The sequence below is a fragment of the Hippocampus zosterae genome, chromosome 15, assembly GCF_025434085.1.
Source record: "Hippocampus zosterae strain Florida chromosome 15, ASM2543408v3, whole genome shotgun sequence".
In the NCBI taxonomy this organism is placed as follows: domain Eukaryota; kingdom Metazoa; phylum Chordata; class Actinopteri; order Syngnathiformes; family Syngnathidae; genus Hippocampus; species Hippocampus zosterae.
The window spans coordinates 13711433-13736646 of NC_067465.1; the positions used below are offsets into that span (position 1 = coordinate 13711433).

The 25214-nt window shown below is 41.5% G+C and overlaps 3 protein-coding genes across 6 annotated transcripts; 2 read left to right on the forward strand and 1 right to left on the reverse strand.

The window, feature by feature from the left end:
• Positions 1 to 17: 17 nt before the first annotated feature.
• On the reverse strand, positions 18 to 8933 carry ripk1l (receptor (TNFRSF)-interacting serine-threonine kinase 1, like). The gene is made up of 10 exons (XM_052087827.1): positions 8339 to 8933; positions 7151 to 7307; positions 6935 to 7072; positions 5827 to 6058; positions 4978 to 5127; positions 4804 to 4880; positions 4649 to 4724; positions 3196 to 3792; positions 2964 to 3113; positions 18 to 2500 (listed from the first exon to the last, which is right to left on the reverse strand). Exons 1-10 carry the CDS (start codon positions 8497 to 8499, stop codon positions 2205 to 2207), a joined length of 2034 nt encoding a protein of 677 aa, XP_051943787.1. The 5' UTR covers positions 8500 to 8933; the 3' UTR covers positions 18 to 2204.
• A 1678-nt stretch (positions 8934 to 10611) lies between these two features.
• dusp22b (dual specificity phosphatase 22b) lies at positions 10612 to 16508 on the forward strand. Of its 3 annotated transcripts, none has more exons than XM_052087863.1 (8): positions 10612 to 10727; positions 10814 to 10849; positions 11097 to 11130; positions 11202 to 11284; positions 13036 to 13085; positions 14389 to 14463; positions 15078 to 15249; positions 16162 to 16508. In XM_052087863.1, the coding sequence occupies exons 2-8, from the start codon at positions 10829 to 10831 to the stop codon at positions 16297 to 16299; spliced, it is 573 nt and encodes a 190-aa protein (XP_051943823.1). In that variant the 5' UTR covers positions 10612 to 10727; positions 10814 to 10828; the 3' UTR covers positions 16300 to 16508. The 3 variants fall into 3 exon arrangements, with proteins under 3 accessions (XP_051943823.1, XP_051943822.1, XP_051943821.1); XM_052087862.1 differs by having other exon boundaries at positions 10618 to 10731; XM_052087861.1 differs by having other exon boundaries at positions 10667 to 10849.
• A 253-nt stretch (positions 16509 to 16761) lies between these two features.
• irf4a (interferon regulatory factor 4a) lies at positions 16762 to 24790 on the forward strand. 2 transcript variants are annotated; one of them, XM_052087837.1, is made up of 9 exons: positions 16762 to 16893; positions 17968 to 18167; positions 18284 to 18470; positions 19464 to 19552; positions 19619 to 19796; positions 19883 to 19963; positions 20041 to 20430; positions 22258 to 22370; positions 23047 to 24790. In XM_052087837.1, exons 1-9 carry the CDS (start codon positions 16827 to 16829, stop codon positions 23167 to 23169), a joined length of 1428 nt encoding a protein of 475 aa, XP_051943797.1. In that variant the 5' UTR covers positions 16762 to 16826; the 3' UTR covers positions 23170 to 24790. The 2 variants fall into 2 exon arrangements, with proteins under 2 accessions (XP_051943797.1, XP_051943798.1); XM_052087838.1 differs by having other exon boundaries at positions 19643 to 19796.
• Positions 24791 to 25214: the final 424 nt, after the last annotated feature.

Below are 25214 nucleotides of genomic sequence, written 5' to 3' on the forward strand. Positions count from 1 at the left end.
CTTGAAGGACACCATACCACGTTTCAAGAGTTTAATTTTCCCAAGTGTATTTGAGAAAATTATGAAATCTAGAGGATCAAACGTGACAAAAGGTGAATGGAAAATCAACAGCATGGCATTTATTAATGTGGTCAGCCATTTAATGGACAGAAGACTTCAGTTTCTGTGCTGTGAAACTGAAACTACATGCCAAACGTTTCATACAAAGGCAACGTGAGAAGTGATTTTAATTTCAGCAAAGGCCCGATAGCCTGACACACACACATAGAGAGGGAGAGAGCGAGCGAGAGAAAGAGATCGCTGAAAGGATGTTTGGAGGTCCATCATTTCAAGGGGGTGTGCTTGTCCTTCCTTGGATCAATGCCCAAACTTCCTTGCAAGACAGAACAATCAAGTCATTTGATCACATTCACATGTTTTGATGACCAACATGGAAGCAATTCCAACATGGGTTTAAAAAAATAAAAAAGCTCGTCTTTTCATGCCGGCACTATACCTGAAGCAACTCATGGCATTTGTAAGCGAAAATAAGACCGCTGCTGTCGATATTCTTTGCCAGTAATTATCACAACAAAAATACTGTTACAAGTCGACTCACAGTGCCTCTTTGATCGGCTCAAAAAAATATTGATGGTTCAGTCTCTCAAAAAATATTGAATAGCTTTCTAGGAGTCTCTTACAATGTGTGGCAACGCATGTTGTAACTGAATCCAAACTTGCAATGCAATGATTTTTTTCACCTTCACAGGCCGTTGGACTTACAGCTCTCTAGGCCTTGAATTCTTAAGAGTAAAAGTGCTTAATTTGTCTAGAGCAGGGGTGCCCATTACGTCGATCCTGATCTACCGGTAGATCCAAGACAGGTCCCAAGTAGATCCGAAGAGTGTCGAGGAGAAAAAAAACAAACAACCATTTGTGTGTCTTTGTACATGTTCGTATCATATTTTTTGTGTTCATGTGCGCTGCACCCTAATCATCTTATCACTCATTTTCACCCAAAAAATATTTAAAAATAAAATAAAGCAGGTAAATCATAAATTTACGGTGGCGCGTGATTACGTCACCGGAAGTTGTTAGCGCTCAGCAGTCTGCAATTGCAGCTTGTGATCAGAGCTGTTACGCTCTATCTTTTATCATCATTAATCTCATTCAGAGTTTGCTTCGTGTACAATTCACCGAGGGCACGAGCAAAGAATAGGAATCTAGGAGGGCCCAGGGAAGCACTTTAAAACGGAACGTGTGAGCTACGATAGTTAACAGCCTGCAAAAGTGCGTCGCATGCCTCTGTTTCAGGCCATTTCTCATCGTGTGTGTGTGTGCGTGTGTACGTGTACGTGTACGCGCCTGCGTGCCGGTAAGGGTAGATCCCGGGAGGTTAGTTGATCGAAAAGTAGATCTTCGATCCAAAAGGTTTGGGCACCCCTCGTCTCGAGAATGTAGATTTGTCAGGGAATGGATGCATGCTAATGTTGCTTCACCCTAAGTGCATATCTAGCATTCATTTGCGGAAATGAATCTGCGCTGCCAGAATAGTGCGCAAGAATATGGCCCTTTAAGAGCGGTGCACACACCGCGCTTTTTTTTTTTGTTGCAACATTTGTGTGTTCCCACATCTTAGAAAACCATTTCGGTGTTGGTACATGAACTTTTGTCTCACAAGCATGATGATTCATCAAAATGCAAAAATAATCTCAAACAAGAGTTGAATATTTTCAAACAGATTTTCTATATGGCTCTAGACCAGGTGTCACCAACATTTTTGAGGGTGAGAGCAACTTCATGTGTACCGATTGTGTGAAGGGCTACCAAATTGATACACGTCTGAAATAACATATTTGTCCAAAATACCTTCAATAATATGAGGATGTGTTATTTTTAATACTTGATGATTTAAATTGTCAGACTTTGATCGTGTTTCGAAATGTCTCACAGTACTGCCAATGTTTGCATTTTTAAATCATAATTTCTACTAGCAAATCACAATGTCCAGGCACTGGCGGGCTACTCAAGTGGTCTTCACGGGCTACCTGGTGCCCGCGGGCACCATGTTGGTGACCACTGCTCTAGACCAATTAGAATTCATGTTGAAGGAGGAGCACCCTAATCCCAGCGTAATACACAGTAACGCATTACATTGATTGGAACTATAGGCATCAAAGGAGATTTTGGGAAATCTAAGGGGAACTACGTAAGACAGAATTTCATTAGATACTGGAAGTTGAAGCACATATGTTCAATATTTTCTGAATGACATCAACGTCTATGACGCCTTCAAGAGCGTAGCAGAGCTTCCCAATTGTACAGCCAAGGCTTCCTTCTTTCATTTTCCAGCGTTGAAGCGTCTGGTGCACCATCTCCGCTAGGCCGTCCAGGGAGAAGTCATGCTCGATGGTCTCTATTTCCACATCGCTCAAACCCAGACGCCGTGCGTACAACTTCCATTTGGCGCCAATGTTTTTCCTCAGAACTTCAAGGTGCTCTTCGGTCACAGCACACTTCTCTACACGTGAAAAGGGAAAGTACAGCACGTTTTACCACTGCTTAACAGCTAAGCACTTTTAAATGTGGAACCGTGTTCCACAAGGATCCATCATTGATCCCATATGTTTTATGTGCGATACTTGGAGTAACCTAAATAATAGTCCTGATTTTAAAGAAGATATCAAGGCCAATATTCGGGTAAATGCAACACTGAATATGTAATAAAAACAATGTAAACCTTTTTTGTCCCCTGCCATTGTCTGGCAACCAGTTCATGGTGTACCCCGCCTACTGGATTTTACTGCTTAACTCATTTTCCACAAACACAATATTAATCAGAATGCTGTGTTTCGTTAGAAGAGGCTGCAAAGAACATATTGTCAAGAAAATGTTTGGGTTGATTTAAGGATCTAGAATAAATTTGCTTGCATTAAACATGTAAATAAACTGGAATAAAACCAAAATGAAATGACAAGATTTACCATATTTCTGAATTCCTTCTCTGAGCTGAGAGCTGGTCCATATCTTTCCCGGAAGTAATGAAAAACATTGAGTGGGATCGTAGTTGTGGATACTGAGGTTGTTGTTGTTACCAATCTGGATTCCCCTTGCATTACTGATGCAAAGAGACCCTTCAAGATCAACACAAGCTATGTTAGCATCATCAGAATTTGTCATATAATGTACATCACAGCTGTTCAAAATGAGGTCTACCTGTCCATGTACCGAAATCTTGTGACACTCCACCCTTCTTCAAGTCACGAGCATACCCCGATGTTTCCGACACTGAGGAGGCAGGCCAGGACTGCTGGCGGATATAGTGGGAATCTGGATGTTCCTGATTGAAAGGTGGCAGGGAATTCACACTGGTAGATGTTTGTAAGAGGGATGACTTTGGCGTGGAAGCAGTCATCGACCCGTGGAGGCGGGCAGCAGGATGATATTGAGCATCTTCCTGGCTGCTGGGCTGCACAGGTTCCGCTTTTGTCCAGGAATGGACAGAGGACACGAACGGAATGTTGTGCTCCGGTTGGCTAGGTCTGTTATTATTTGTAACGCTAGACAGGATATTTGGGGAGTTTTCCTGGGGCTGGCTATTGAGAATGTCAGACTGGCTGTCGCATTTGTAGCTGCCATGTCTGTGATAGTCTAACTCCTGTTGCAGTTTCTCCTCCAAGGAGACCTCTGGGTCAATGTGGGCTGCCCCTGACTCTATATTTGTTTCATGTGAGATGGCATCTATGTCCTCAATACTGGCTTCAACAGGCCCATTGACACTTTTTTCTGTGCTCTCCAGAAAAGCTGGACAATCTGTAAGGTAAGAACAGTTCACATCATTTTTTATTTCTGAGCATGCGCAGCATTTGACATCAACAGCAGGATAGACAGTTGATATTAATTCATTGAGTTCATCCACGTCAGTGATGTAGCAGGTTTATGGGCTGGAGGGTTTTTTTTCTTATTTGAATGTTGAGTGCCATATGTTCTTTTGCCTTTCTATTCTGCTTAAACAATGTGGTTTGTTTAGCTGTGAAGAAAATTACAGGAGCTCTCAATACATTTGAGTGTGGTAAACTTGTTAAATTCCAAAAGTGAAATGTGTTCAGGAAATAGATTCAGTTAACAAAAAGGACATGACCTCCTGAAAATCATTTTCCTTTCTACTTTAGTGCATACAAAAATATTGTCACTTCCCAGTATGTAACATTCCAATTTTTTGAATTGTAAACTTGGGCTTGTCATTAGCTGTACGCTACAATCATTTAAATTATAGAAAATAAAATTAGAAAATATTTCACTTTGTGTAGTGATTGTAACCAATATGAATTTCATGTTTTGCATTGAATAGCTGAAATAAATGTGCATTCCCATGATATTTAGATGTATCTCTCGTACCTACGAAGAAACCTTTTTTTTTTAATGAAAGTAGAAATTACTTTTGGCATCTTCTGACATGTTATGCCACACGTCTTTTATTAAACCCACATTTCAAATATGAATATTTTGATCCAATATTGTTGTCAAAAATAAAAAAATTTTGCCACAAATTGATTCAATAAAATTGTTAATAACCACATTTACCCGTCAAAATAGAAATGATCCATTGATGGAATAATAAATACCTAATGACCTAATTCAAGCCGTCAGGACAGCCGTCAGTGCTTACCTGTTGAAATACATTCATCAGTCATTGATAGAGACTTCATTTTGTCAACAAGCTGCTCTGGGCCTTCGTACAGAGCCTGCATTCAAAAAATTTAATCAGTCAATCTTAATGTCGTCAAGGTGTGAGCATAATCCAAACGTATGCAATGTATCCACCTGCAGATGAACTAAATCTTTCTCCACATGTGGTGCGAGCTCCGTCTCGTAGAAGGGACGAAATATGTTGTAGCACTCTGTTAGGAAAGAAGTCGATTGAGGAAGAAAAAGGTCGCACATCTGAAAATAAGTCCATTTAAGGATGATATACTAATTGTGTGGTGGCAAGCCGACCTATAAATGTCGGTCTTTGTACTGCGTTGTGTTCCCAGCACATCAGCATGAGGTTTATGATCTCTGCCGGCGTGTTGTCGGGGATGAGGTCCATCGCTGGGCGGTCGCCGTTGCGGACGCACTGGCTGATTTGATCTTCATTTCTGGCATCTGGACAGATAGAAAAAAGATGCCTGGTTTGATCTCGCTTGTTAAATTATGCAAGTGAACCGCTGTTAATTCCAAAGCGGTCTTACTAATTTTATTAAGATTTCCAGAGCTATGACTCACCAAAATTTGGGGGTGTTCAACTTTCCGGTGAAATGCGAAGATGAACCAAAAGTACACTAACCTTTACTAGTGAACGTAATTTGGCCTTGTCTACGATTTTGAATGTCCAATTGTTCATCAACATTTCTGTATTTTTGCACAACTTGCTTTTCTCTCACAAGTAAGTTTCTGTTTTTTGGCTTCAGTGAAGTAAGTGACCGTCGTCTTTATCACGATAGGGCAGTGAGGTTTAGAACACGTGCTCCAAGTCAAGCCTTAAAGATGGACCTTCAAATTATGATAGTGATGAAGTTGACATTGAAGATCCATATCAAGCACATTTTTTTCCCCTTTACACTTTTAGAATTGTTTAACAAACTTCATCCAATTGGAAGGTGCAATGCAGAGAAGGAACATATTGGGAAACACATGGGCGACAGAAGGTTTTCCAAGTGCATACAAACAAGAGAAAAAGTACTTTATAGGAAATTTGTAAATCAAGACATACATGGTGGGCTTCATTAGTAAAGAAAAGTACAAGTTTCATGAAAACAAATCGGCATGGCCGCATTTAAGTAATTCTAAACAATGCCATCTTACTTGCATAGGGCTCTTTCCCTGTGACGACCACCCAGACCACGATTGCGAAGCTGTAGATGTCCGATTTCTCAGTGGAGATGGCGTTGACACTCTGCAGGTGCTCGGGCGCCATGTAGCTTAGCGTGCCCGCAGCCCTCGTCCTGACTGACAGGCCCGTGCGACTTTTCTTGAGAGATTCCTCCTTAGTGAGTTTACTCCACGTCTTGCAGGTGGCAAGGCCAAGGTCGGCAATCTGGCCAATGGGGAAAAGCAATTATCGCTAGGCGTAACATTCAGAACCATGCGCTATTGGTGAAAATTTACAATTTGGAGAGACAATATGACCTTGCAAATATATTTAACGAAGAACAAAGATTTAAAAAATTGATTGACCAACAGCACCAATTTGCCGGTTTCATATCACTGTCCAATTTCAAACCAAAAATCAAGACTGTTGCCTTTAGATAAAATGCCAAGGAGCCTCATGTCAAGGGGGGTGAGATGGACAAAGGGCCAGCGGACCAAACACCATATTGTCGGTTTTCTTTTCATTGAAGAAGTTTCATGCCTTGCAGATTTTGGTTTACAGACAGGGCAAAAGTGGCTTTAAAAAGAAAGAAAGAAGAAAGTGTCCTAATTCCTGAAAGAGACATTACATACAGTAGATCTGACTATTATCTGCCTAGCGGTGAAAAAAAACACCAGGCTTTCTTAAGATGGAACGCAGGAGCAGCAAATACAATGCAAACAGCAGTGGCCCTAGAATTGAACCCAGTAGAACATTGTAAGACAGTGGAGAGAAACAAAAAAACAACAAACACAAAAAGTTCTGCTTGCCAAATAGGATCTATATAATTTAATATATGTAAAATGGGGTAAAAAGGATGTGCCTATTGCCGTGACTGTGATCTGTGACATTGTTGATTCTGTATGCGAGGTTTATCGCAAACAGCAATTCCTGAGTGCATGTGCTCATTTGATTTTTGGGTTTTACCGTTGCCTCAGCATTAAATAAACAGCTGAAAAGTGCATTGGTCACTGTGGATCTCCCATGTGCAAGGGTATGAGAGTAAACAAGTACAATATAATAGAGCACTAAAACCACATTACAGGATGGGGAACATTTTACCTTGATGTGAAAATCTTTGTCAATTAAAATGTTCTCCGGCTTGATGTCCTGATGTACGACTTTCTTCTCGGTAAGATACACCATCCCTTCTAAGATCTCTAAGATAATTCTCCCCTTGATTGATACCGGCACAGTGACCTACATATATAGCAGGAAAGAGTATATTAGACTTCATCATACATAAACTATAAACTATAGAGCGGGCGCAGCATTCACCTTCTCCAGCATGGCCAGCAGGTTGCCTCTGGGCATCAACTCCATGACCAAAGAGCAACCTCGCTCCTCCATGATGACGCCCAGCAACCTGACCACACGCTTGTGGTTCAGGCTCGCCATGATGCTACCTTCTTCCAGTAGAGACCTCTTGCTCTCCCTGGATTAATTTGGAGAGAATGGAGAAGATTTAAGTGATGGCAGAATAGTACATGCTTATTTCCACCAGCCACCACTGCTGATTTTGATGGCCCTGGGCAGATTAGACTGACATGGCAGAAAACAGAGGTGACAGTTGGATTCGACAAAAAGACAAAACAAAAAAACAAACAAATACTCATACTGAATGCAGAGCAATTTGAAGCCTGTTTTTGACTTCTACTAAGACAACTAGGCAGATATTACATTTGGTTTGAGATGGAAAGAGGTAGAAAGGGGATGTTGCAGATTAGTTTTAGTTTCACTGCGGAATGCAATAGGGAAGTTGCGACAAGATCCATCCATTGTCAGGTCGCTTCTTTCAATTCTTCCAGAGGGATCTCAAGGCATTTCAACACCAGTCCTGAGACACAGGCTCTCCAGCATGTTCTGGGTCATGGCCAGGGCCTCCCGCCTTGTGGGGCATGCCCAGGGAGACATGGAGGAGCAGCGGCTCGATTTTGAGTCCCCACTGGATGACCGAGCTTCTCAGCTTGTCTTCCAGGGAGAGCCCGGACACCCTGCAGAAGAAACGCATTTCTGCAGTCCATGTCCCTTGAGGACGTTTCTGTAGCCGTGGGTCAGACTGCCAAAGTCGCTGGCTTTTGCCTTAACCCAGCTCACAGGGCACCCAACCCCCTTTGAACCTTCTCACATGAAGTGAGTTTATGGGAAGGGGGACACATGTTGGATTTTCGGGTTGAAAGCCCCATGGGCGCTGGACCGGCCACCAGACGCTTGCCAGCGAGCCCCGCCTCCAGATTGAGACAATATAGTCATAGGGGAAGTAGTATCACATTCTTCCATGTCTAAATTCACACCGATTTCCCAAACCCTAAGCACTTTCGCAACTGTTTTCTGAACAACCAAATCATTTATGAAAATAATCTGTGGTCTCTCTGCAGCAGTCTGACTGGCAAGTGATCCAAATTTCAGTGTGCATGCTGGAAAGTGGAAATCCCCAGTGCAAAATACATGAAGAAAACAACTTACTCACTGCGAAGAGGCCCCGTATACATGGTCTTCATCACCACAGCACCGAGGCGGGCATGATAGCACAGGTACACCTCTCCAAAACCTCCGTCGTCCAGGTGCTCTTTTCGAAGCACATCTGTCGCTCGCAGCTGGAGTGAAGACGGCGGCGTGATGGCCATAATTTCACTTTAAACCGACTCTAACGGCGTAATAATATCGTAACAAAAAAGCAAACTATCGCGGAAGGATAGCTTGTCATGTGAGAGGGGGGCAGAAGGCGACCAAAAGTTTTGACGCTAGCACAAATGTTAAGCTAGTTCCCCGTGACGTTTTGCAGCAGTCCAAAAAACAAAAAAAGAGCAAAAGTGGTGGAAAACAGAGAGCAGAATCGGCGTCAGAATGTGCTATTTGATAGTGCTCGACTTCCTGGAATTGCTGAAGTGACGTAGTAAGGTTTAAAAAAAGACAATTAAAAAAAGGTTATCTTCAAACTTCAGTCAGTCATTCCAGTCGATTCCAGAGCAGGACAGCTAGTTGCGCCGCGTTTCTTCCTGTTATTATTTTATTAATTATATAATTATTAACTAGAGCATTTTTGCGTTTTGTTTGTGTGACGACTGTAATCAAAACAACAACAACAACAAAACAATTTGGTTAATAACTGGGCTGTGGCTAAAGCGGTACTCAAAGTAGTTTGCAAATAGGAGTACAGTTAATTGCATAAAAAATACGTTTTTCCTTATTGAGTAACTTAAAGTCAAAAACAAAAAAAAACAGCATCTGAAATGTACTTGACGATAAAAGTAAAAATTGATTTTTAATATTATTTATTAGGTGTGTCAGAAAAGCACCAAGACTGCTGCTAATGATATACTGGTACCTAAAGTTCGTAACTTGATTCGTACCGTGACTCTGTCATCGATCGAGTAACGTTTCCCTTTGAAATTAATGGACTCCGCTCCATCCCCCAAATTACTGTAAATTATATTTCCATGTCATGGCTATCGTTTACATTTTATGATCCATATATCTACCTATCTATGTAGTGTGAAATCAAGTGAAAATATATTTCATTATGAAGAAATAACACACGAAAGTAACATAACCCCCTCTCTCTTGATCTGTCGTCCATGTCTTTAAAATGGGTTCACGATATCAACACCTTTAGCTTGAGAAAGAAAGGGGGAAAAAGTACTTGGAGACAGCTGCAGGCACAGTTCCATGATTTTTTTATTTTTTTTGTCTCTCCCGGGGCTACAGAAGGCTTGACTGATACATAGAGGGACTGAGAAAATAATATACAGTACTGGAGGGGCTACACAGATTTCTGACGGGGCTTTAGAAGCCTTTCCCCCGGTGTAGCGCCATCTCTGGCCAGCTGAGAAGTGAGATTGCTCCAGCACGCCAGTGTTTTTTTTCAACCAGGAACTGTCAAATGTTCAGGGCGTGAGCAGAACTCTCACCCACTTTCCCACAATTAAAAAAAAACTGTCAAAAAATAAATACTCAACAGATATTTGAAACATCGACTAAACTAAACCAAATACGCTTTTCTACTTAGTTACGTCCTACTATTGGACATATAACGCTGGTGGAATTTCTCCTGCATACAGTGCTGCGGCAATTTACTTCATAGCTTCGGTTTTATTTCTTCTGTTCAAGATGTTGCTTATTCGTGTGGAAATGTCGCCATCTAAAGGCGGCAGTCGTCTCTTACATCACGTAAAATATTTACATATTGTGTCCTCTATTTTGTTAGGGTTTCAACGTAGTTACGGCGCCTTTACTCCCTTAAAAACACCCCAAATCATCACAACTTATGCCCATAAAACACCCCATTAAATCGATATATACTGTCTAGTGAACTGTGCCACAATCTCTTCCTTCCCTAAATCAATAATGCTCAATACTAATCGCCAAGTTCTATCATAGTGTGGGAAGAACACTGAGGTTCCAGTTTTTATGAATACATGTGCTCTTTAATTGTAGTGATTTCTTTTCATCTTGCAGCGCTTCATGTTAGCTTCTGCGGTGCAGTGGTTTTGAATGTTGCGTGTGTGCCTCGTATTTACAATATCAGTCAGGCAAATACAACTTCAATTGTCTGCTTTGCTTTGTGCCTTACATATCGCTCTGTAGAAACACGATGAGAACGCAACTAAATAATGACACCATGAACATGAAAGACATACTTTATAAATCAAATGTCTATATAGTATAAGAAGTCTGCATTCCCGAGCAAATGCCACGTCTTTGTAATATAGATATTTAAAAAAAGAGACCATCTATCTAATGCTGGGGAACTTTTTCCTGGTTTGGACTCCGAACTACAATTCCCAAAATGCACTGCGGGGAGCTGTGAAGCTGGAGTCAACCGTCTGGTTCAGACACACATACGCGTTCTATTGTGAGTATGTGACCAATTTGCGTCGTTTCTGGGAAGCTGTCAAGCGTCCATAAGTAAACACTGTCGGACCTGTTTTTTGTTTCAAGCCGCCTTCCTTCAACATGGGAAATGGAATCAATAAGGTGAGTGCTCCTCGCACTTGAGGTGACAAGTTATCAGGACGTTCAAGTGTAAAGGCAACGCCTTCTTAATGAACAGTTTGGGCACATATTCTGATTAATGCTTGATGGAAAACGTAACATTCAACATCTGTTTGTCCATGAAGCCGTTGCCTATGGTTTTGCTATGTTATCAGCTATTAAGCAACTATCCACACTGCTGTTGTGATGCTGCCGTTCACTATGCTTTGCACCTCTCTTTCCCCTTCAGGTCCTACCTCACTTGTATTTGGGAAATTTCAGAGGTGGGTCTTGGTGCAAATTTGTTGTGCGTGTGACATTTTATGTATATTCTTTGATGATTGGTTCATGTCAGATGCAAGAGACCGAGAGCAGTTAGCCAGGAACAACATCACCCACATCTTGTCCATCCATGACACAGCAGCACCCATCCTCCAGGTATCTAGTTTCCGCCAACCAAAGGGTGGTTCCGGCCCATTACCTATATGTGGCCATATGTGAGTTGGTCATCCAATGGGAGGGACAAGAGTGGTGCTCAAGTGCTATTTAGTATTTAAATGATTACTTTGGAATCTATTTGATTGCAGCTACAGATATATTTTGTCTCAGGACAACTTCAATTTACACAAGTGTCATGGTCTGTATTTTGTGCATCGATAATCTGAATTTTCATTTCATAGGTCAGCAGAACGATGCGGGAATATATTTTTGAGTCAAATTTGTGTACCCCTCTGTGTTGGACCATTTTTGTACCTTACATAATTGTAGTACAGTATTTAAAGTCAGATTTTGTGCCCTAAGTTTTTGACACGCTGATGGAGAGTCTGCTGAATTGTTTAGTGTACTTGCATGCTGAAACTTCTTTTTGACCTGTTTTACTCCCTCAATGTTGACTAAAGGAGCCGGTTCTGTTTTGAATTTCCTCTTGAATCAGCTGTCCCAGGTAGGCTAACTGTTCCCAGCAGTTACAGCATTATCAAAGTCAATTATCTTTGTGAGTGCTGACCTGGAATCTGATTGACTGTTCAGGATCTTTTAAGTCGGCTTATTGGAGGTTCTTATCATAATCAATGTTCATTCAATGCTGCTTACTCCCAGTTGCATGAGATTGATTAATTTTAGTGCCAGTAATTTCGCCTGCTTTTCCAAAAATGGAAGCATGCCAAGCCATATCTACTGTAAACACCAACTATACATTAACCTTCCAAAACCACACGTAAATGTGCATCTTGGAATTCTTACATCTTGTCAACAAATCTATTATGTAAAGTGAAAACATTTCATACAGCGTTCCGACTTGCAGATATTTGTAGCTGTTCTTTTGTTCCTTTTAATCAAACTGGTTCTTTCACATTTCAATAATTAGGCCTCCATCTGAATGTTAGCTTGATCGTTTTTAATAAAGTACTCAGCTGAGCACAAACACACACATGCTGTGAAGCCTCCCCAACTTAGCTTTTCCTAGACAAACAACATAGTCACGGTTCACTTCTTCAATACGCTCTTGACAAAAATTAGTACATTCCTCTATGCATGCATTTTGGCCATGCCTTGTTGCACCTTGGTTCAATAGAGATGGAGCACAAAAAACACAAATAGGTCAATTAGTGAAGAACAAACCATGAATAGGTTAAAAAGCATCAATTAACAGTCATCCAATCAATGTTCAGCACTGTAGGCGCCGCCCCAAAGCTTCCTGAACTTTTCGAGAGTATGACCCCTTGAGCAATGTCTTCATTTGACCGTGGAACTACATTTCGACAAAACATGACACTGGTTCAACACACAAGAGTTGTCAAAAAGTTCCTAGTTCCGCCATACTGGTGTTTTGATTTTATATTTTTGTGTTATCATGCAGTTACTACTATGTAAATGTTCTAGTGACCTGGTACCATTGTCCAAACTGAACATTCGAGTTCCAGAAACTAGGGCTATCTAACCCTTTAAACAGGAGTACACCTTCCAGTCTGCCAGGTTGTTCAGTAAGTTGCAATGGCCACCGGAGCTTTTATAAGTGCAGCCCTTGACTGCGGCAGACTGGGATACAGAATGCCTGCAAATGTTTGCTTAATTTACTGTGTGCATGTAGGTGGCTCCTGATGTTGCAGCCAGTGTGGATCATTAGCATTTCCTCTGGGATCCTAATAGTCGTTGTGTTAATTAAACACCTAGTACGCTCTGTCCCCCAGGAGATGACCTATCTGTGCATTTCAGCGGCCGACCTGCCCACAGAAAACCTGTAAGTTCCACACACACAGTGCTCAACAATAAATGACAACGAGAAAAAGGACAGTTTTGTGTCCCGTTACGGTGCGGCAGTGTGGGTGGCAGGTTGTGTTTCTTCAAGCTAAATGTGTAAATGATATGCCTCCACAAGCGCACAATGTACTTTTGCCACATTTGAGCTTTAAGGATGCTTGAGGAGACATGAATAAAGGTGTTTGTTTCATGTGTCTGCATTTGGCATTCGGGGGGTATGTTTGGCATTTTCCCCCACAATTTAACAGTGAACGCTTGCTGCCAAAATCCACTAATAATTGACGCCCTCCAAAAAAAAGATTTGTGATCATGTTGTAGATGGCACAAGATGGCTGCCGTTTGAAATGGAAAGCATCACAAAGCACAACACAACACTATGCTTCAAGCATGTACACAATCATAAGCGTTTTAAAATTACGAGTACAGATGCTCAGACGGAAGGGTACCTACGTTGCGGACAGAGGACGGACCGGCAAAATAGGGTAAAGTGCCCATCTCTGAGTACGACTACTGCGACTACTACTACCGCTTTTATTGCTTTGGCCCGAGGACAAAATGGTGACCAGGGGAGTTTTTCATGTGTGTGTGTTTCAGTGTGATTGTGTCATTGCCTGATCATGTTTCAGACAGGGTAGACCAGGGTCACATTCTCACCATCGCTTTATAGTGACTGTGGTTCTGGACAATCTTGCGGATCCTGTGAGGAGCAGAGAAACTCAGTTTGGATAAGGGTGTTACTGAAAAGATCCTCTCTACTACGTAGCAGTGGGGCGCAAATGCAGTCGGGCTGGGTCACAGGAATGTACATATAGAGACAGAAACCAAAAGATTGAATTGATTGTTGAAATTACTAATTGTGTGTAGGCCATTAAAAAGTCATTTTTCTTTAATATGAAGTTAGGAAGGAAGTCTCTCTGCTCTCCTGCGGCGCTATTTATATGCACCCGTTTTACATGCCATGTATGAAGTCATGCATTTAAAGGACATGTGTGTGTGTCCACACAAACACACACAAACACTAATACCGTACTCTTGTAACTCTTGACTGCCCCTTTTGCCTCCAAACCGTGTTTGAAATGTAAACTGTGAAATCTGACTCTAATCCAAGCGCAGCCCCATCTCGGCCCTCCAGGTGCAAAAAAAAAAACACACTCAACACCTCCACTGTGCCAAATGTTCCTCTCCAGCAAGCACGTCCCAAATCCCCCCCCCCCCCACCCCTCAAAATGCAATACAGAAACATGTCGTGAGATTTTCTTTTTTGTTGTTGTTGACCTTCACAGGACTCAACACTTTAAACAGAGCATCATGTTCATGCATGAGTCACGGCTGAAAGGAGAAGGCTGCCTGGTTCACTGGTGAGACAGAAACAGTGATGTCATATCGTAAATATGTCGCAACTATAGACTGGCACTTTGCTTGTACATGCAACTGAAACGGGAGCCAAGTATTCCTTCCGTGTTTAAACAAAAGTACTCCTCATTTAGAGCAGAAAGTACTGGGCATGTGTCAAGTGCTGGTTTTTCTCCGGGTACTCCGGTTTCCTCCCACATTCCAAAAACATGCATGGCAGGCTGATTGAACACTCTAAATTGTCCCTAGGTGTGAGTATGAGCGTGGATGGTTGTTCGTCTCTGGCTGGCAACCGGTTCAGGGTGTCCCCCGTCTACTGCCCGAAGACAGCTGGGATAGGCTCCAGCACCCCCGTGACCCTTGTGAGGATAAGCGGATCGGAAAATGGATGGATGGATAATTTGGTGACACAGGATATTCTCTGAGTATGACAAAGTGTTGTTTTTCAGTATATCCTACACGCTGCATCAAGTGTCTTCGTGTAATCTTAACAACAGAATATTCTATATGAAATAATATAGAATTAACAGGGCTACTCATATTTACATAACAGGATCTGTTTTACCATTGGGTATTTTTTATTCAACATCATGCGCGCTCATCCCCATTTCCTGTGCAGTCTGGCAGGGGTGTCCCGCAGCGTCACTCTGGTGGTCGCCTACATCATGACAGTGACCGGACTGGGTTGGAAGGAGGCTCTGGCTGCAGTGAGAGTGGTCCGGCCCAGCGCTGGGCCCAATTTAGGATTTCAGCGCCAGCTACAGGAGTTCGAGACGACTCATGTTCATGAAGTGAGTTAGGTTGCAATTTTGGACTGGATATGCACTAGTTCAATATATCTATAAATGGATCTGAGTGAGATGTGAATGAGACATGGCATGCCGGGCTGCTGTTGTGGCATTCACCACTGCATCTCGTTGCGATGTACCTGATGCCCACTTGTATTGACATTTTTGGCTCGCAAGTCATGTCAAGTCAACTTTATTGTTAAATGTGCTCTATGTGCAACAAACAGAGCAGATGAAATGTCTTTCCTCTAAACCATAGGAGCAAAAAAACAAAGCAAAAAAAACCCTATGATTCTTAACTTATAAAACAATTATGAATAACTCGTAAGTAAGTTGGTGCACTCATGTATCTGATTTTCATCCACATTTGGAAGGGACCTGTTTTCAATTGGAAGATATCCAGTTCCATGCTTTTTTTATTCACTGACCATGTCATCACCCTCCTAAAATAATGGCCTACGTCATGTTTAAAAAAAAACTTGAAAACTGAACCAAATGCCGATTAAATTATATTCCGAGTAAAGACAATGAACCGTTGGCTCGGAGGGGCAACCAAAAGGACACTGAGCTCGTAGTGGTGTGTGGTGTGGGGCTGTTTAGGACCAATGGAGAAGCGGGACGAGTCTGCCGAGTAATAACAACTGTTCATTACCGTTTCCTGGGCACTGAGCATAGCAACCAGCTTTAAGACGACGTCATGAAAGATGTGCGACAGCCGTATGGGGAGAGGCGGGGTTAAACATCCTCCAAAATAACTCATATTTTGAAACAAATTAGATCGTCATTGTGCCCAAGGTAATATATAATCATTGCACTGTGGAAAGCTTAAGATTGCATCAGATGGCCTCTTTCAGGTTGTTCTTTATTTAAAAAAAAAACGGTTTTGCTTTAATTAAAAAATGTTGCTTCTTCTAGTTCAGGAAATGGCTCCAGAGGGAATATACGAATACCAAGTTCAACGACGAAGCAGACATTATGGAGCTGCTTGATTCTTCGAAAGCCAAAGGTGACCAAGGGGAAAACTTGGAAACGAGCTCACAGGGATCTCTCTGACATCATTCAAGCTGAGAAAGCCTGAAATGCTGGGCTGCTCACACAAACACCAAGAACTTGTTTTACCATTGATTGACGTTGTCCTAATTTATAGGTTGCGCTACGCTTCCGCTGTTTTTTTTTTTTTTAAATACAATGTCACTCCGATTTCAAATTCAGAAATAATAAAAAACAGTCCATTTACATTATGGGGATGCTTTTCTGACTGACTGAATGTCTTCTTGTTTTCTAATGTGCTTGAGAGATCATGTGTGGCCACAACAACAACAACAACATCAAGACAGCGTTTCTTTGTCACGCTCCATTAAAGAAAATGGAATTGCACTAAATGCGAACACAAGGGACCCCTCAGATCTGTAAAATGAAATATTTATGCCTGGAGTTGTATTTTTCTGCTGACATTTGTGTCCATACAGTCAAAAATTCTAGTGAAGGGAATCCCCACAGCTTTGGACTCTTGTGCTGAAGTGTGGCACCAAGATCTTGGCAGGTCAGGCTCCTCCCTGCTCACTGCAGCCAATCAACATATGAGAAGATTTAAGAGTCAGACACTACGGGAGAGTCCTTGCAGTCAGGCAACTATTCTGGCTAAAGGTAAGCCACATCTCATGGTTTTCTGTATTCCCCCCTTTGTATAATGAGAGGATAAATGAGCTTCAATATCCTTTTTTGTACTTCCAATATCTGATCATATTATGGGTTTTAAATTGCTTGCTTTGTGGTCATTGAGCCAAACTATTGTAGGCATGTTAGATGTGATGACACAGTACGGCTTGGATGGATTGAATCGAACCTTCGTGATCTTAAAAGCTGACATTCACAAACTCTGTCGAAGCCCAATGTGGGTCCTGTGAGGATTATTTTTGGGTCGCTGATTGTCACATTAGTTAAAAAATACATTTTTGCCTATAATGTTTTTCTTATTAGTTCAGGAGCATGTAAATGTCAAAAATGATAAAAACTATATTGTGGACCTCTTTGAGGATACACTGCATCATATCTCAATCATAGCAAAAGTGAATATACATGCATGAATACATAATGAATATACAGCATTCCTCATCTGGTTGAATTTAATCTTGTCGACTCGAGTATGGCTCTGGAGCAGGAGTTTCCACGCTCAAGGTCAGCGTCCAAAATGGGACTGTTGGTTATAGCAGCAGTTATATCGTAGCTCATAGGGCATTCAGCAATCTGAGTTGGAATATTGATTAACAACAGAAGTGTGCAAATATAAAACAGCTACAAGGATGACTACAGAAGACACGGCATGGCATAGACGAGCCAAAGTATCAATCCCACAATGATGAATGTCACTCATTGTACAACAGAGGTTACAAAAAAGTGGTGAGGTGTCATATTGAACTTTTGATTCTCGTCTCTTGTGTTTCTACGATTAGTTCACGTGCAGTGTTGTGAATGTTGATGTGATGGAAAGAATTAGTATTTTAGTTCCCGGCAATAAACTGCATTTCTAATTTGCGTCTTGCATTTAAGATCGAATGCCCCATCAATGCTAAACAATCCTTATATGGATTACTTGCACAGATACCCACATTCTGTTTCCAAAAATATGCATGTACTCAAGTACAGAAGAGTGCAGAAAAAAAAATATATATATATATGTCATACTGCAACCTGCTTTTCTGCTTCAATTTCCTTCCACAGAGATGAGCCTGGTGGAGGACAACGGCCCGGCAACGGGCTGTTGCAATGGCAAACTCAGGCAGTGGCTGATCGATCAGATCAACAGCAGGCAATACCCTGGCCTGGTTTGGGAAAACCATGAGAAAACCATCTTCAGGATTCCTTGGAAGCATGCGGGCAAGCAGGACTACAACAGAGAGGAGGATGCTGCGCTCTTCAAGGTCACACATCTGATTTCTATTGATGTTTTCAGGAAAAGTCATTGTTCACCGCCTACATTTTGGGTATGTTTGGTATGGAGGAACGAGGAAACTGGCTTATTTTGTGAATGTTCTAGGCGTGGGCTTTGTTCAAGGGGAAATATAAAGAAGGCGTGGACAAGCCAGATCACACCACGTGGAAAACCAGACTTCGCTGCGCCCTCAACAAGAGCAACGACTTTGATGAGCTGACGCACCGAACCCAGCTGGACATCTCCGAGCCTTACAAAGTCTACAGGATCATTCCAGAAGCGACAAAGAGAGGTAACATGAAAGCTGACAACCGACTTCGACGAAGCAGGAAGCACAAAGGAAGTTGAAGCCTGCACCAAAAAGGACATAGTGCTTTTTTGTTTTGTCCTTTGAGCGCTTCAGTTACCAAGTGCAAAAGTGCAGTCAAGCAATTAAGCATAACTAATTCTGTCACAGCATTTCGGCACACTTGCACAACGGAATGAGAAGCAAAACGTAAGCTGCCATGTAAATGTTGAGAAGTATTAGTTCATCGGTTCAACATATTTTGGGCCTGCAAAACCTTTTATTGATGTATACTGTACACCAGACGACCAACATAACTAACACCATACAGATGATGATGATGATGATGTCTTTGATTTTTTTAAGGCATGTATGAAATGTCCACTATTCTCAACCAAACAACAAAATAATCACATTCTGTCATTTTTTTCCTGTGCAAAATGTTCTCTTGAATAGAAATGACCATTCAAGGATGGCACGAAACTAATGAACGAGCCACCGAGTACAAGAACTCATTTTTTAAAAGTTTTTGCACAAAAAAATCAACTCACTCAAAATGTTTAACATTATTGAGGTACTATGGTCTTTCTGGGTATCATTCTAAAGTACCCCCACCCCTCCCGACCCATCGCCCACCACCTCCCAACAAATATTAGGCCTATTAGGCCTACTCACACTGTCAAATAGGGCAGGCCAAGACCTCGCATAAACACAACTAAAACACAAACAACCATGTCTGCCATCTAGTGGTGATTGGTGATATTACAACTTCATTCAATCCCTGCATATCGACAGTTCAGCACCAGTGGGTTTGCCCATTCACAGATGTTTTGTTTTTCAGTGTTTTATTTATTTTTCTATTTTACACACACACACACAATTTCCATGGAAAAAAATATATCGAATGTTTATTAGCATATATTTGCATATTTCTTTCAATTTGTGAAAAAAAAAATCTAATCACATTCACTATCTCATTAATCACAAAATGTAATCCAGGTGCAGTAGCAATACCCAAGATGAGCGTCAGTATGGAGGATGCATCGCAATCTTTTGGTTTGATCTCATACTCAACAGCAAACAGCCAGGTGAGCGCCTTCTACCTCAGATCAACCTCTGCTCTATTGGAAACAGATTTCATGATCCGTCCGCAGATGCAAACACACGTGCTCCCGCAGGAGATAAGAGAATGGAGGGATTACAAACCTGCAGAACAATACCCCGTTGTTGCTGCTGCATATCACTGTGGATCGCATGGAGAGCTGCCGTATGCTCAGTGTCACTTCCCTTTCCCGATGAGCCGAGCTTGGCCTGAGCCACCTTCAGAAAACGGTAAAATATAGCCAAGGTGCTACATGGGTATGCAAAAGGGCCTGGACTGTAACAATTTGATAGTCCTTCTGTCGGACACCTCGCAGGCTTTCCGTTCTCCTTGCGCCCCTACTTGTCAGAGCCCCAACAACCTTTGGCCATGACGGACAACAGCAGTATCATAGCAGGTCGAGAAACATGACACCTGGGCATCACATAACAGGGACTCATACAAGCCCCATGACATCATGTCTCTTTCCCCCAGATTGTAGCCTGCATGTGTCCCTATTCTACAGAGAATCTTTGGTGAAGCAGGCGACCACCAGCAGCCCAGAAGGTTGCCGCATCACCCCTCCGTCCTCCTCCTCGCCACCGCCATCTTCATCCTCCTGCTTGCCAGATTTTCACAGCGGGGCGGATATTGTTCTCTTTCCGTTGCCGTTCCCCGAGTCTCAAAGGCGGGGTGCAGAGAGGCTTGCTGATATCCTGGAGCGGGGAGTGCTGCTGTGGATGACGGGCGACGGCCTGTATGCCCGGCGCCTTTGCCAAGGACGCGTATTCTGGGAGGGGCCCCTCGCTCCCCATGTGGATAAACCCAATAAGCTGGAGAAAGAGCTGCCATGTAAATTGTTTGACACCCAGCAATTTCTGATTGGTAAGCAAAGTCAAACAATGATTTAGGTATCTTATTATTAATGTAACATCCATCCATCCATTTTCTAATCCGCTTATCCTCACGAGGGTTGCAGGCGTGCTTTGGGGAGTAGGCGGGGTAGACCCTGAACTGGTTGCCTGCCAATTGCACACATAGACGAACAATAATTCACAGTCACACCTAGGGACAATTTAGAGTCTTCCATGAACCTGCCTTGCATGTTTTTGGCCCCCGGGCCATTGGTTGGAGACTTCTGCCTTACACTATAGCAGACTGATTATTTTTGTGTTGAATCAAAATCAAGCATTAGCTTTTACTTTGGAAAACAATTATCAATATTTTTGCCAATTTTCTGACACCTCACAGAGCAAACTCAATTTGGAACAATGTTTCCGTTATTTTATTTATTTATTTGTTTTTTTAGTAAAAGGGAAATGACAAAAATCAAATTGAATGATTGATTTTATTGACAAAATAGTAGTTTGATTATTAGAATCATTGGAAATTGCAAAACTAGTTTATTATATGCAACTTTTGATGACATCATAAAACACAAATTTTTGATCATTATTATTATTATTATTATAACTGACAACATTACAGCAGAATATGAGGTTGATTTTTTTTTCTTCCGAGGGGTCATAATGAGATTAATACATTGGAAACATCTCTCTGGATTTGATACAAACTGCATGAATTCTATTTAGATGTATTTTTGACATGTTTAGCTCATCCTCTGTAAATTACGATGACGCAGGGAATTTGGTTGCCTCTCATCAGCTGATCGGCAAGCTGCGAGAAGCCCGATAACGATCTTGATCATTTGAATCAGGTGTGACGGAAGACGGGAGACGACCGTCGAGGACACCCGTGAAGAGCGTCTGCGCTCATGTTAACTTACTTTAACAACGTGCTAAACGGCGGCCGCGTGCAAAGTAGATCATGTAATTTTCAGCAGTCGCTTTATGTCGCAGGGTTATGGCACACGTGAAAAGCAAAACGGGAGCTTCGTGTCTTTTTTTACCTCCCCGTGTGGTTCAATTGCGTCTCATTAAAAATACTCAGGTAATGACGCTTTCGTTTTTGCATGCTAATTATTTTGCCCTTCTGAGGGCACAAAGTGTTCAAGTGTTAAAAGACACGTTCGGGATTAATGTTAGAATTTTTTCATGATTGGCTTTGAAATGTGTTTGTATAATTTTTGGGGGGGGTCACATTCCAAGCGTTAATGTGTGTGTGTGTGTGTGTGTGTAAATGTGTGTGTATATATATATATATATATATATATATATGTATGTATATATATGTATGTATGTGTACACACACACACACACACCCTCTTGTAAAATACGGAATATATTCGACACTTTGAGTGCAAGACCATTTTTAAAATAATTTCCTTTGGAATGGTGACCACAGCACATCCTATGACCTTCAACTGTTTGCGAAAAGTGCACATATTTCCGATGACTGAAGATGGAGAAGGCTTATTTCATGTCCCTGACAGCGTTGAGCCCAAGCGCATTCCTATCGTAGGGCAACCCACCTTTTGTGGTTGACCGCAATGACAACGCATTGTTTTTCTGTGCAGTTTCACGCCCCAAATTTTCACCCAACTCTCATGTTGCTTTCAGATAAATTGTCTGACAAGGAAGATTTCATGGGGGGGAAACTTTCAGATTTCCCCTGTCGTCAGAGCAATAAATCTAATTGTAAAGCAGATAATTGAAAAACCGACTAAAGTACAAAAATGATGTATTTGTACTTTGTTACTTTCCACCATTATAATGTTCTACTCTATGTATATCCTCTTGTCACTTCAATCAGAGCTTCAAGATTTTGCCCATAATGGACGACGTGTACCGCCACACCAAGTGGTTCTCTGTTTTGGAGACGAGTACCCCAATCCACAGCGTCCAAGGAAGATGATTACAGCTCAGGTACTCGCGCACGACAGCACTTGCATGTATTCAAAGTCACATGAGCAGTTTGCGAAAATATTTTTAGTATGGCTTCTGACAGCAATGTGCTTTGACATGATTAACATGTTCGTGGATTTATTAACATACCGGTACTCTATTCTGAAGCTTTGGCTGAATGGCAAATTGTGTCCATCGTTATAACATGGAAATATATCAATCGAGGTGCGCAAACGCAACAAGAAATTTGTTGGGTTTTTTTGTGTACTGACCTATCAACATCAAACTTCGTCAAAATATGAAATTAAAATGTTACCTTTTCTACTTTTGGTTAATGTACCATGAAGCGTAATATGTGACTGAATTGTGACTGATATTTTTAAAAGAATCTTTGTGAACCCAGAAACGGGCAAACACTCCCTCCCCATGCAACTCTACATACAGATATAACGTCAAGGGAACTGTGACGATAAAAACAAGTATTCCACAATCGCTCGTCATGTATCATCAAAAAAAAAATTCAGTTTCAACATCCTATGTTTTCATGAATTCAAATTCATCCCATGAGGATTTTGTAAAAACTGAAACAGCCCCCTGACAGGAAACTGGCACCCCGACTACCCCTTTCAAGGCCCCTGTTTATGTATGTATAAAAGTCAGCAGTAACCAACATATTTCACACGTAATTTCCTTTTAGGTGGAGCCAGTTTTTGCCAGAAAATTGGCCAACTATTACCAGAAGAGCAATGACGACTACTGGCAGACTTATCAACACAACCAGGAACAGAACACACGTCCAAATCCCCTCCCCCTCCCATAGACCCTCGCACATCAAGGAGTGACACATACAAGTGCGACTTTTTTCACAACTCGAAATGATAGAACGCAGAGAGTCACCTACCGAAACCCCTCTGCTCCCCACTCACCCCCCACCCCCCAGCACACCTTACACAGAGCCGAGTCTCTTTATACGTTAGTGTGAGTGTTTGTGACTGTGTGTGAAGGATGCGGTTTCCGAGCGAGGCTATGAGGTTAGGGCACTCGAACAGGAAATGCTACCGCAGGTGCACAGGATGTACAACCCCTCACAAAAAACACAGGGATAACGCAATTCTTTGAAGAAATATGTGCAAGTTCTCTCATAGCATTGGAACGACAAGGTCAAATTCCCGAGTGTTTGTACTGGTGACATTTTGGGTTAGCGATTGAAAGATGAATGTGAAACAAAAGTTGAGAATTCCAGCTTGCATTTCTTTAAATCCAACCACTTTTTAAGTGAGCAGAAGTACTGAAATGGATGTTAATAATGACATGAACTGAAAGTGAATGACATAGAATATTTGCTGGTGTGACCCTTATTTGCAATAACTGCATCAAGCCTGACCCCCCATTGACCGTTGCGTCCTTCATTTGAAATGGTATCCCTATCCTTCACTGCAGCCACGTTCAGTTCTTGTTTGTTTTTTGGGGTTTCCCGCTCCCGTCTCCTTTTCAGGATCAAAAAAATTGTGCTCCATTGGTTTAAGGCAGTGCTTCTATATTGTTTTCTGTTATCCCCCCACGCCCTAACGAGAACATAACAATTCATACACCCCACTTTCTGCCGCCACTATAAAATATCATTTATCTCCAAAATTGTTATAAGAAAACCTTGTCTCACAATGGAGAAATTTGTAATTTACAGCAGCAAAATTTGGAGGGAAGAAAGTAGAAAAAGCACAAAGTATTTGCATGCACAAAAGAAATGTAAAAATACGAGTACAACTCTGCATTATATTACGTCCTTATTAACATTGAATAAAACGAATGCAGTTAAACTTACAGCAAAGAATAACTTTATGAATACAGTATTGTTTTTTTAGTCTGTAGCAGAAAGGATTTTACATGCATCAATTTGCTTGAAGAAAAAAATCCTTGTTTAAACTGTAAACATTTTTGACTAACTTATTGCACCATTTCATTGTGAAAACTAAAATGAAATAACAAATTCAAATTCAGGTCAGCAACATTAACTCAGGAGCACAATACATATATATATATATATATATATATATATATATATATATATATATATAACACTTTAGTCTCCAAAAGAAAAATCACAAAAACAATTTGTGCAGATTTTTATTTTTTTTACATCGAATTGAAGTCAGGATTGATGGCTACGATGAGCACGTTTTGCACAGCACAATTTTCCGGCTTATCAGCGTGATTGAGGTGTAATGTCTTTAAGTGGCGCCTTGATTTATTTGACTTTGTGCTGTCCGCAGCCAGCATTTTTTGACACAGTCAACACACCGGTCTTTCCTCGTCTGTCTCCCTTGATCGTCAGCGTGAAGCCAAGCGCTACATAAGCTACGTCATATTTCCTGGTCTTAGGTGGGCGACTTTCTTTTGTCTCATTATCTTCGTCTCTCGCCGCCTTTCTTTTCATCCCTGTTGTCCGGTGCAAAAAAAACAAACAAAACAAAACCCTACCAGTGGTGCCCATTATGTCGATCGCGATCGACTGGTAGTTCGCGGACTGGTCCCAAGTCGATCGTTAGGGGTGTAGAGGAGAAAAAAAACAACCAACCATTTGTGTGTCTTTGTGCATGTTAATATATTTTTTTTTGCGTTAGTGTACACTGCACCCTAATCGTCCTATCAGTCTCATTTTCACAAAAATCATCAAAACAATAATAATAAAATAAAATCAAGCAGGTAAATATTTAAACTACCACGTACCTGCGTCACCCTAAGTTGTTAGTGCTTAGCAGTCTGCAATTGTAGCTTGTGATCAGAGCTGTTGCGCAATATCTTTTATCGTTATGATTCTCATTCAGAGTTTGTTCGTGTACAATTCACCGAGGGCACGGGCAAGGA

What these genes read in the sequence shown, in the direction of transcription:
- ripk1l (XM_052087827.1), bottom strand. Translation starts at nt 8,499, where the DNA reads ATGGCCATCACGCCGCCGTCTTCACTCCAGCTGCGAGCGACAGATGTG. An exon ending in ACAAAGATTTTCACATCAAG is followed by an intron (nt 6,059 to 6,934) that starts GTAAAATGTTCC and finishes CCCATTGGCCAG; the next exon opens with ATTGCCGACCTTGGCCTTGC. An exon ending in AGAAGGAATTCAGAAATATG is followed by an intron (nt 2,501 to 2,963) that starts GTAAATCTTGTC and finishes TTTCACGTGTAG; the next exon opens with AGAAGTGTGCTGTGACCGAA.
- dusp22b (XM_052087863.1), top strand. Translation starts at nt 10,829, where the DNA reads ATGGGAAATGGAATCAATAAG. An exon ending in GTATTTGGGAAATTTCAGAG is followed by an intron (nt 11,131 to 11,201) that starts GTGGGTCTTGGT and finishes GGTTCATGTCAG; the next exon opens with ATGCAAGAGACCGAGAGCAG. An exon ending in GACCTGCCCACAGAAAACCT is followed by an intron (nt 13,086 to 14,388) that starts GTAAGTTCCACA and finishes TGACCTTCACAG; the next exon opens with GACTCAACACTTTAAACAGA.
- irf4a (XM_052087837.1), top strand. Translation starts at nt 16,827, where the DNA reads ATGAGAAGATTTAAGAGTCAGACACTACGGGAGAGTCCTTGCAGTCAG. An exon ending in AGGATGCTGCGCTCTTCAAG is followed by an intron (nt 18,168 to 18,283) that starts GTCACACATCTG and finishes TGAATGTTCTAG; the next exon opens with GCGTGGGCTTTGTTCAAGGG. An exon ending in ACTCAACAGCAAACAGCCAG is followed by an intron (nt 19,553 to 19,618) that starts GTGAGCGCCTTC and finishes ATCCGTCCGCAG; the next exon opens with ATGCAAACACACGTGCTCCC.